At 30.7% G+C, this 13,059-nt stretch overlaps 1 protein-coding gene across 3 annotated transcripts in view; it reads right to left on the reverse strand.

Moving 5' to 3' along the window:
- Nucleotides 1-273: 273 nt before the first annotated feature.
- Nucleotides 274-13,059, reverse strand: part of LOC100159626 (electron transfer flavoprotein-ubiquinone oxidoreductase, mitochondrial) — a 28,861-nt gene continuing 16,075 nt past the window's right edge. Inside the window, exons 11-12 of one of the 3 annotated variants that reach the window (XR_511074.2) lie at nt 3,094-3,309; nt 274-693 (exon numbers count right to left, since the gene is read on the reverse strand). Coding sequence is in view for 1 of the 3 variants with exons in the window: in XM_003247039.3 (XP_003247087.1) it covers nt 3,146-3,309 (164 nt within the window). In the remaining 2 variants the exon portion in view is untranslated. Of the gene's footprint in view, nt 694-3,089; nt 3,310-13,059 lie in introns of all 3 variants that reach the window. The other 2 variants (XM_003247039.3, XR_511075.2) reach the window with 2 other exon arrangements.

The raw sequence follows: 13,059 nt of genomic DNA on the forward strand, positions 1-13,059 counted from the left end.
TTTACATTTGCCCGTTTTAATTGTATGTTTATAAATTATAGATATTTACAATAATAAATTTAATAAAATCATGTAATTTTTTACAGACTTGTGGGTAGTCAAATTGCAATACTTTTGAAGAATGGCTTTTCCGATTTTGGACTTACCGTTAGACTCACCATTTTTATAAGCATTATTCGAACTAATTTAAGTGTATAACTGAACAACAAAATAGGTAATTAAATATTAAGGACTACCATTATCTTTATATGATGTACATTATAAAACACGCTATTAATATATTCGAAGTGTTTTAATTCGACGAACAAAACAAACCATAACATTATACATATTACAATATATATGATACATAAAATATTAAAAATTCCATATTAAAAAAAACTAACAAAAAAAATATATAGTAGATAAATATTTAAGTAAAACATTTAAACAATTTCAATGAGTATACCCTTCTTTTATCCTCGTCTATTCGTATGGTAATTGTATTTAAAATATAATTATGAGTTATGTATTTAAACGATAAATTCAAACACAAGTTGAGTTTTATGTGCGTAATATACGAACCAAAAATATGCGTTGTCGTAGGGCAGATAATAATGACGATGTTGTTAGGCTGCCGGAAGCAATAGTTGAGTAAACACATTTATTTGTAGACGATAACACATTATGGTCTCACACAAATGGCGTTGTATCCTATTCCAAACAAAAATAATATAAAAAAATAAAAATAATAAAACTGTCATTAAAGAAATAACAATAGCGGACACAGGTAGGTAGTAAATTACACTTGTGGCCCACGCATTTTGATTTTAACAATAACACAGGCACTCAAAAAACAAAGATTACTTTCAATTTTTGTATAAGTACCCACATAATGATCGTCGAATAAGGGCCGTTTCGTTTAGTTTTTCACTAAAACCACCTGAAACTGAATCCACAACTGGACTTCCGGTCGGTTCGGAGGACATATTTATTATCTTTAGAAAATTCTCTGCAGTACAACGGGTAAAATCGAACAGACATTTTGAAAACTCGTAAATTCGGAATAGTGTACCTACAATGAAAGTATGTGCATCTTCTATAATAATAGATGCAAGAATGAAAGTGTAATCCAAAAAGGCCCAGAATATAAAACTCGAATCGAAATGTACCTAAAATCGAAGAACACCGAAACTTGGATCAAGTTTATAGCAGTGTAGCTTTCACCCCCCGGGTCCCCCGGACAAACTTATATGCGGGGGTGTATAGCAACCCAGCTATTGACGTATAATTTAGAAGCAGGTACGTAATAATGGAGTATATTTCAATTTTAAAACGCGATATTGTAAAAGGATCGAGCAAACGATAACGGGCTCTTGATTACCGCGCATTAGTAACCGAGGGCACGTTTACTATATTATGCTCTGCACTATACCACAATCGTATTATACGTACATATAATACGCATAATGTTTTACAATGATGGTCATTGCTAACAACCTCCAGATAGTATGCGTACATATAATAGGTACCTATATGTATACCAATAAGCGTTGTGTGCAAATACCTATATAATCGTAGTAAGTAAAGCTACAGAAATGTACAATTGTAAAATACAATTTAATTAACAGTGCGGCACGTTGTCATCCTTATGTTGTTCATGCGACCATATTGGCCGAGATACGAAACAAATTTAATTCTCTTTCGGCGCTCTCTGTTAAGAGACAGATGGCGGACGTGACGCGGAAATTAACATTATAAATACCTAGGGTAGTTAATGATTAAAGCCGACGGAACTGCTGGGTATATATATATTATATATATAGTTATATTATATATGATATGATAAAATATCACCTTTATACCTACGGTAACGATGTGAACACAGCGTATAAGAATGACTGCCATTAATGATGGGCACAGATTACATTTTTTATTTGGATGGAGCTATAAATAAATTACAATAACTTGTGTATGCACGTGTGACACCTTTCCCCACGACGCCTGCAAAATATAGGTAGACATAACACGGTAGGTCCATAATACATCATTATTTTATGTACGAGCTGATGCCTAATTCGATTGCAACATAAGTCATGCCAGGCCAACCTGCCGAAAAACAAAATTGGTTTTAAGAATGTTACGTAAATAAATCGACAAATCGTCGAAACTCGGAATTTGTGGTTCGCGTGTATAAATTTAGTACACTGCAGATGACCTACTGCATGTATATATTGCATGGAATAGAATACAAACACATCGAATAGAACCTATTGAAGCTCCTGCACCTTAAATAATATATTACGTTGAATTAATATTATTTGTTTTAAAAAAAAAAAAATGTAAACAACAACAACCACCGAAGTGTGCATTAATGTGTCTGGGTGTGTACACACGCTCGTAGGTGTACACATTATATAATATTTATATTGTGTTCCCTAAACAACTCTGTGGAAGCGATTGGACCGGAAATTAACGTAAGTGTGCGTAACGCACTAACCCTTGTTTATTATATATCTATACACATATTATATATTGAGACAAAAAAAAATACGCTAAAAGTTTAACTGTGAGTGTGTATGCGTGCGCACGTGTGTGTGTGTGTTTGTGTGCGAGAGCGCGTGTTTGAAAACGAATAATTTGTATATCGCGCTTCACATTATAATGAAACTATTGACATTTAACGATCAAAAGTCATGCCCGGCGGTAGAGTAATATATTATTATGCTACATATATTAACATGCATTACATCAATCTTTAAACCATTGTGTATATTGTTGTTAATCACATCATGTATGATATTATACAATATATATTATTGTACCGAATGAGCACCTCACTACGAATTTAGGGTTTCCGAACAATCACTGGACACGAGCGCGCACATATGCTACACGCGTAATATTATATTACATTAAACATATTAGACAGTGTGGGTTGAAGTGTTTTCCAGTATTTTCGTATACCCATACCACCGGTGCTATAACTAATGGACGAGAAAGCAGAGAAACGCGACCCACCCGCTGCACTCACTCACACACGCACACACGTCCACGGTAAATGACAAACGTGATGACATTAATGACGAGGTGAAAGGTGATTATTGTACCTACATAACATTATAGCTGGTACCTATAGTATAGTATGTAGTATCGATTCCGCCGATTACATGCCGTTATAAGCGGGGCCGCCACCTGGTTCGGGCACCACCCAGTTGATATTCTGCGTGGCATCTTTGATGTCACAAGTCTTGCAGTGGATGCAATTTTGAGCGTTTATTTGCAACCGATCGCCAGCGCCATCCTCGGCTGGCACGTATTCGTAAACACCTGCCAAACAGATGAAAAAAACAATTAAAAAAATCTCATATACATAAATAGAATGATAATAATATATCGAACGTAATATTGACGTGGGTACACGTATAATTATAAAATGTACACTTCTACACATGTACAAGATAATTCTTTTATATCTTTTTTTTCCCCAAATTTTGAAGAGTAAACAATTCTGTAACTTTTATTGTTATAGATCCTCTAATCTAAACTCTTAATTCTAATGAAAATAATTTTAAAAAAAACCTATAAGTACATTAAATCTGATATTATATAATATACCTATATATAAATACACAGTGAAATTCATGTGAGTTATACGACACTCAATTTTATCATTTCATCGGTATTATATTGTAGATAAGTTATAAAGTATAAACATTAAATACGCCAACTTAATTTATTTAATATTAAAATAATTTTTTAACCATATTATTTTCTAATATACTTACTTAAAATTGTTATACCATTTAAGGAGTGTTCTGAGGTGGTACCAACTTAACTTTTCAAATTGGAATCAACCTCTTATACTTTCTGTTAATTGTTAAGAAGATAATTTTTTTGAAAATATTGATGTTTCTAAATCAAAATTCGAACTATTTTCTGAGATATTAAAATGAATAAACTAAGAACTACTAAAGTCCTTAAAATGGTTTTACAAAAATATATAATACATGTGAAATTGAATCTAATATTTATTATGTACCTACTCAGTTTTTATAAATTTTAAAATGTTGATTAATTAATATGAATAACTATAATCTAAAATCTTCAAATCACCATATCTTACAATTAATATATTATCATTGCAGGATATATTATCCTTAAAGCATAACGTTAAGTAAGCTACTTATTCGAATTTCAGTCTGGACGCATCAATGTTTTCAATAAAGATACATCTGACAATATTGATAAGAAAAAAGGAGATTCTCATATGAAAAATAGAGGTAGGTATCGTCAAAAGAAAACACCTAAAACGATATAGAAAATTGTAAGTTTTTTAAAATAAGATTTTTAATTATACAAAAAGTTACAAAACTCAAAATTTAATAAATGCATACACAAAGGATAATGGGGGTAACTGGTAAGTATATTTTGTGAAACATCGTGTAAGTCTTACCAAAAACGTATGTAGAACTGTAAATTCTAGTCCAATAAATATAATATATCCAAGATTATGGTAATAAAAATAATTGATTATAATTCGATATGGAATTATCGAATACGGGAGTATTAAAATATAATAAATATTCGAGGTCAAAATAGTAATAGTTAATGGTTTTATACCCTTTTTCTACCTCCGAAAACGGATTAATTTCGAAAAAAAATTTAGTTTCGTGTTAAATTAGCTGATTGCCGTTTTTTTACAGAGCTTAAACGACAATCTGTTTATTTTCGCATACTTAAATACAGATTTATATTACACCATTGTTTTTTATTATAAAATGTATTCTTTTCATTATTCAAAAGTCTCAGTACGAATAATATATTATGCTCGAGGAGTAAAGGGGTTCACTTAATATTATTTTTTTTCAAGCTAACATTTTTGCTCTATTTTTTTTTCCTATTACCACCTGTATAATTATAAACGTATTTTAATTTATCACAATATATAATTTAATAGACCTGTGATCATTGATCACTTACATAACGTTTAATTTCAATAACGTAAACATCTAGTTTTAAACACCAATTAATATCAATGGAATAATACAAAAAAGGTAAGACCATCCGTAGAAAAAATACAGAAATGATAATTATAACTAATATTACATTTTATCGGAATTTTTGTATGACGTGCCTACACATTTTATCATTAGTCAGAACGTTTTACAAATTACAATGTACAACGAAATCAATATTTTCACTATAGTTTAATCGATTTAATTTTTAATCTATTTTAATTACATAAAATGTATTAATTTTTCAAAAACGTTAAAAATTAATATAGTTTAAAACAACGAAATATAGTCTTACACAAAAATTATACTTGGTGATATTTAGTTTTGTCCGTACGTGCATATTATAAAATTGTACAAAACGTAATTTCAGTCAGCTTTTTAATCGAATCTATATTTATAAATAATTATTGCACGATCAAAAGTATGGACATTTTAACATGGAATTAAATCAAATTCATTGACTATAATATTTTTAAAATTATTACCTCTATAGTTTTTATATAATAGAAAAAATAACTTTATTAAAAGATCATAACAAGAATATTCATCACGACCAAAAATTAGAATTTGTTAACACCCGAAAAAATAGAAAATTAAGGAATGGGTTACTAACATTCAGACTCCTGCAAACAAATGTAAAACGATTTGACATTCTTTTGCCAAAATTGAATTGGCCAGTCGGTATTTTTAACTATGTTAAATTAAGATCCTTTGGTAAAAAAAAAAAAGAAAAAACTAATTTAACCTTCGGATGACCGAAATATATTGTTTGTGCGCAATGCAGCACGCACGCAGTACCCCGCTGTTTAAAGTGACTTTTAACCTTTAATTAATTATTTTATAGAGCACATTTGAACTAATATTGCTTATACTTTATACAAATAAAACTTTACGATGATATAAGTCGGAAGTATTATTACTTATTAGTTATTACTTTTATGGTGGTCACCAAAACTTTATCAACTACATATCATTACCAACGGTTATTATCAACATGACGAAACTGTCAATTCGGTTTTTTATCAGCGATTGGTTGGTACGTTCGTCTTTCTTTCAAAACAGTTCAAAATAACGTATTCTGCATACTTTTAAATAACCTGAGTATAATGTCTACTGTATATTAAAATATATTGTTTAAGTGAAGGTACTGCAAATAATAAACACCAATACAAATAAAAATATATTATATTATACGGGGAAATGCATTTAAAAGCGTGATCCACGTTTAGAGTGTTCACAAATGACCATATTTAGGCTTTCGATGTTTTATATAATTCCATAACAAGTCAAACGGTAAAATTGAATCGACGCACGGTGAACCTATATGTTATAATAACGCGTATTTATACAAATAACCGACATTTCATTATTATATAAATCACATTTTAATATTATTACGTCGTACGGAATAAAATCAGAATTTAAAAATATCTGACCAGAAATATTATTTTAACCGCGTACGGCCTGAACGGGCAGTTTTGACGTAAAAAGGTTTTATAAAAATAGGATTTTCGCTTGGCCGAGGGGTTGGTGGACGGAGTTGTTATGAGTGAATAAAGCGCCGCCAAAGGTCATGTTGGAGAGCGGACGCTTTACAAAAACTTATAACATAATAATGCTATTTTTTTTTTTAATAATGTGAACATTTATAATCTAACAGTATCCATAACATAAAAAATAATGCGATGTAATAATAATATTATATTATCAAATATGATAAATTAACTATACGTTGAGAGAACTCGTCTTAATATATAAATATAAGTACATATTATACATTATACATGAATTATTATTAACCTGCTTTTAAGAGGCTTTAAATAGGCAATTTCAAAGATTTTTTAAACATACCGGTACGTATATCTACTATGTAGGTACCTATATAATGTTATGAAGTTTGAAGCGGTAACTTTTTGTCTTTGTCTATTATAAAATAGGCATTAAGACGTGTTCTATACGTGTTAAACCGATTAATTTTGGGAAGTGATATGTTTTGAATCGTGAAAACAGATTTGAATTTTTCATCAAATCTACTTGAGATCGAGTTTCACACATTTTTGTTTTTATCCCCCTAAATTCTACAAAATGTAAGTAGGTATTTATAGTTAAAAATGTAGGAAAGTCGATCTAAAGTATACTTAACAAAAAAAATGCTTAAATATTTGTTTTTAGAATTCTTATATGTTTTACCAGACCAATCGGTACGCTGAAAATATAACACATCTAAATTACTATGCTACAGGTGAGAAGACAAAGACAAAAACTCCATGCTTCTAATCCCCTGAATGTGATACTTATATTAATATATTATATATAAGTATAATGTGTTACGTAATATAGGTACCCAAACTACTGAACGACTTGAGTTTTGTTGCACACAAGTACACAACTATATTATAGTTAGCATTATAGGTATTATAACAGTTATTACTATTCCAATTGCATACTAGGTGATTATTTTAACAGCAAACACTCATAATCACAAAAACGTAAATAGTTGTTTAATAATAATGAGTTTGTCGATTGAAATAATTGTATTTTCTCGAAATGTTAATACTAAAATAAACATTATACCAACATTACGTACATAATATTATAATATACCGAGACTATAATAGTATACATCTTAATAGAGGCCAAAAGTATCATTTTTTTTCTCCGTCACGCATAATATAGTATAGGTAGTTGAAACCTATCGCCGTATTCCACTCATTGTGATTACATTGTTAAAAATAAGGTATTATAACAACTAGGTATAAAGAATAACGTTATCTGTGTTTTGTCAGAAGATTTTTAAACTATTATAAAAATACTAACATTTTTCTTAAAAATAAAAATAAACTTCTGATAAAACATTGATAAGATATCATTTATAACTATTAGATATTTAGATACCTATATATAATAAGTAATTACTCTTGAATTTGAATAATGTAATCACAATTAGTGAAATGCGGAAAGAGGCTTTTATACTACATTATATTGTACGTATAATAAAACAGAGTAAACATGTTGAACGGACAGTTTTTATGGAGTTCCGAATAGGTAATTTTCAAATTGTCGGGTCTTGTACTATACGTAAGTTATCATTGGTGTGTGAGACTGTGTGTAAATAAAATAGCGGAACGCTCGCGCACATAAAAGTCATATCCACTGCGTTGCCTACTTGCCTATCTGAAAGGTAAACAATACTAATGCTCATTCGTAGGTATGTACTTTTTATCAATCCTACCGATAAACCTGTTAAAGCGACAAGACTTCTGAAAACTGATTTGAATTCGTTATTGTATACTTGAGATCAATCAAGCCACATTTTAAGATATTTAATTTAATTTTTGAATAATCAACATTTAAAATTTCGTAAATTTTAAATATTCAAAGTTTAGGAACAAAACTTTTAAAAAAGTGACCTGATCGATCTCAAAAAGACATATTAACGAATCCCAATCAGTTTTCAGAGGTCTTATCGCGTTATCAGGTCCATCGGTAGGCTTGATAAAAAATTGGTACATTTTGGTCGAAATAATTGTCTATTTGCATTCCCTTAACTGACACCCCCCTCAAATGATGATAATAATCAGTGAATAATAAATTATTATAAAACCATATAAACGATCCAACCGATACGTTCGACTTACACATAGTCAACCATCGCGATGCTGATTAGTGATTACTGATTAGTAATAATATATTTGTAATTATATTACGATGGACAGCGAGAATTAGACGAAATTCTAATCTAATTTGCGCATAATTACGGCTTGACTGCGCCACCGCATCGTACGGTCTTCGGCAGAGTGGAATTACCAGATTAAGTCACGGATGAGCTGGCGAAACGTTAATTCTGTTTTTGTAAGCCCTCGAACATAATATTATATATAGACGCTCGCAGACTTAATTAAAACGCGCGTAAACGGCCAATCGTTCATTTGAATACACATATTATTATAAATTCGTATATTGTATATGCACCAGATAGAGTTCCAGTTTACCGGTTAATATTAAAATAGCTGCACAACGGGATGAATTATTATGTTTTCATGCATTACATACTATAGTGTACAATCGTATTATAATATCCAATTTATTTCAACCTCACGAAGTACCTATACATACACTATAGCTGCAACTACCGGGTCTCGTTAATATTTTACGAAATTAAAATAATAACCCAGAGAGGCCGGGTGCGACCACCCGATCACATTTATTAATGACTTATTTTATGACTGATCTCAACAAGAGATGTCTATTTTTTCCGGTAATTTTTTTAATATACCTAATATTAACGCGGTAGAAATTAAATTCATACAGGCGGTACAAACAGTATATTTTATTTTAGGTTACATGCAGGAGCATAACATTTTTTCTAAAACATAACGACACGCTACGACTTCAGCTGTAACCGCTGGTTAGTTTTTAGTGAAATATATATAAATACTATTTATCGATAAGTGCGCGATGCATTTTTTTACTCGATACATAATGTCTCATACAGCATAAAATACATAATGAGGTTATTCAATACAATAATTCTATTTTTATGTAGCATCATTGGCGCAAATCACAGGGGGGATAAGGGGCTTACTCCTCCCCAAATATCTCATTATTCCTCCAAAAAATAAACGGTTTTTTAGTTGTGTGGGGATCGAAGCCCTCCCACTCACATTGATGTTAAAAATGTTAGCCCCCAGAAATTTTAATGGATATGCACCTAAGGGTAGCATGTAAACAAAACATTTAAATATCTAGTAAATAATGGACTTAATAATAACAGCTGGTGTTAATGTTGTCGTTTATTTTCAATATAATTTTAAATAAATTTTCTAGGTACTTACTTATAAAAATAATAATATTAGATTATGATCAAATTTCTAAATTAAATTCATAAACTTGTTTCACGTAATATTCAATTAAATGATTACAATAAATTACTATATATATATTTAGATATATTATGTAAGTATAAAATCACATTGAAAATATATTATTTATAACGACATTTGTCTAATGGCGTGCTTATACACGTGTACTATACACGCAGCACAGCAAGAATTTATGAAAATTAAGTCAAAACTTATCAGTTATCATCAATCCCTAGCATCGATATTTACCAGTGTAACTCTACCAGTATATAAATATGTATAAGAAATAGCACGACCGTTATTGTATAACAGTTTCTTGTTCACCGGGGGAATATCAAGAACTGGGTTTTCCCACAACATAAACCAGTGTGGAGGTACACATACGCGTACAGCCTACCCTATAGCTAGACAATAAATTAGAACCAATTTGCTACTCGTAAACGGCCTAGTAATAGTCAGAATTAAGGAAGCCAGATGCGAGGAGGTCATATAATATCCAGAAATTTCACCCCTTCTAGTATGCGTCCCGCGATATGCGCAAAAAAAGTACATTATACTGTACGCATTTGCATTTTTATGAATACGAAATTAACGAGATATAAAATTTTATAGGCTTAAGGCTCAAATTCAGACCCTCAAACTCGGTAGGTACTTATACAATATTCGTAAACTACAGTCATGCAGTGCAGACCCAACATATATATAAAATACATAACATCAGTATAATATGGTGTATAAATAATATAATTATTTTATTTTTATTTTTTATAGTAACGACTAACGACAAAGCCACTGTCGTGTAAATTTAAATCAAGAACTACTTTATTAGCAACTATTTTGTACATAATAATGTACTAAAAAAAATTATATTTCTATGCCTCGAAAACGTTAGCCGTGATCGCAGCGAATTTATGCGATTCGAACTTAAGAGCATACGTATACAGATCTCTCACCTGTCCGCATAGGTAATGTAATGAATAATTATTAATTATAACAAACAACCCATAATCTCATAATTCTTGTTTTATATCATAAAATATTAAAACAATAAATGTTGTTAACCATTACCCACAAACCGACAAACCCATTACTTAACATTCCAAGTATCTACCATCAGTGGCGCAACCAGGATTTTTCAAGGGGGGTGTCCGACAGTAGCGTATTCAGTAGTTCCTCAAATTTCAGATGACTGCTATTTAATATTCATCGAAAAATGTATACCCAATATGTTTAGATAAAAATCACATATAATTTTGCAAGTTGTCAAAAGTTGAGGCATTTTGTGTATATACATGTATAATAATATAATATAAATCAGTAAATTCAAATTGTTGAGAAACGCCAAAGTAAAAACGAAACAAGGGAATTTCACGCGGCGTCTATTCATACGAGTATTATATTATATAGACAACGGATAGGGAAACGCGGTAGGAAGGTTACCATTTAGTATTTACCACCATTAACACATGGCTTATAATATACCTAACCTATGCATAGAAAAACGCAATAAAACTAACAAAAATAAAAACCTCATCATAATATTAATACAAAACAATATTATATTATAACGAATTAATGATAAAACCACTTTGTTATTAAATGCACTATGACTATAAATGGTAAATAATGCGTATAGGCACCTATATATACCTATATACCGACTGTATCATATTAATGTATCATACATATTTATACATAATATAAAGTAGTCCTGGTCGGACGAGAGTTTAAATATCATATTATAATGGTTGCAACTGTTTAATATATTATACGCATGTACCTACAATCACACACACACACACATCACACACGGTAACTCATACATAACATGTGTGTGTGTGTGTTATACAATATGATGATTGACAATGCATCCCTCGGCCCGACGTATAATAATAATAATAATAATAATAATAATACGTGTTTTTGGCACATCTGCTCAACTTTGACACTGTATAGCCCAGGGCCGCCACGCATGGGGTCACAGCCGCCGCCCCGTCCTCCACGCATATATTATATTATTATATACCCTTCCATTATTTTTACGTTTCGTAAACGGCGTTAACACAAAACGCGCTCTCGACGGGGTCGCCACTCGCGTGACGATGTGCAGCCAATTCGATATTGTACAATGTCGAAACCCATACATACAATGCGCGATGGCGCGAAATAAAATATTCGACACTTGTAAAATATCCCAAACCGAAAACACGACGGGCAATCTGTCGACAGGAAAACTGAAAACCCATCGTCATTATTATTATTATTATTATTAATGCTGTTGTCGGTTGTTGTTACTGAAGTGAGGGGTGCCATTACGTTATTGCGTGAGGCGACTGACGAGTAATAAACAGTAAGCTATATATGAGGCACAAATCGTATACGGATCGGCGCGTGACTGCAGGCGCGATCGGCTGGGATAGTGGTTGTATAATTGGCACTTTTCCGTACAGCGATCGAAAAGTGCAGACTAAAATTAATACTCGTAGTCCGTAGGTTTAGTCAGATTTTAAAAAGGGCCTTCATTTTTTTTTTTTTTTAAACAAATGTTATAATCAAAAAAGCAAGCAAATTTGCATTACCACGCCCATCTATCGAAGTTTTAAATATTCTTGTTCTTTGTATCATATATATTGTCTATTATGCTAATACAATAATAAATTTGAATTATTAAACACACAAAAAATTACAGTTAATAATAATCAACTATAATATTTCTATAAAGCAAATAATCAAAATTGTATAGAGCTATTTCATTTTTATTGAATACCTGGGTTACCTATATTACTTTTAATAAAATATAATGTTTTCATTACTGACCTTAACCGGGCAGCCTAACATAAAAACTAGACTAAATAAAATTAAATCCAATTTTTAAATATCAACAAATTTGTTGAGGCGTATTTAATAATCAATTATTGATATCTTTGTTAATAGTTATTACTTATTATTATTAATCTGTATCTAGAAATATTGTTATAATATCGTATTATCACCGATATCTACCGGCGAATGGGGAATCGATGTATAATTATTAGATTTCAGCGTGTGTCTAACCGTGTAAATGTACATTGTGTCCGCCGCCGCATGTAAAATAAATTATTGAATATACAAAATAATTAAATCTTAATGAATATAAAAAGAACCAATAGTCACTAAATACCGACAACAACAAAATCGTTGTATAACACACTTAAAATAAT

The sequence above is a fragment of the Acyrthosiphon pisum genome, chromosome A1, assembly GCF_005508785.2.
Source record: "Acyrthosiphon pisum isolate AL4f chromosome A1, pea_aphid_22Mar2018_4r6ur, whole genome shotgun sequence".
NCBI classification, from domain to species: Eukaryota; Metazoa; Arthropoda; class Insecta; order Hemiptera; family Aphididae; genus Acyrthosiphon; species Acyrthosiphon pisum.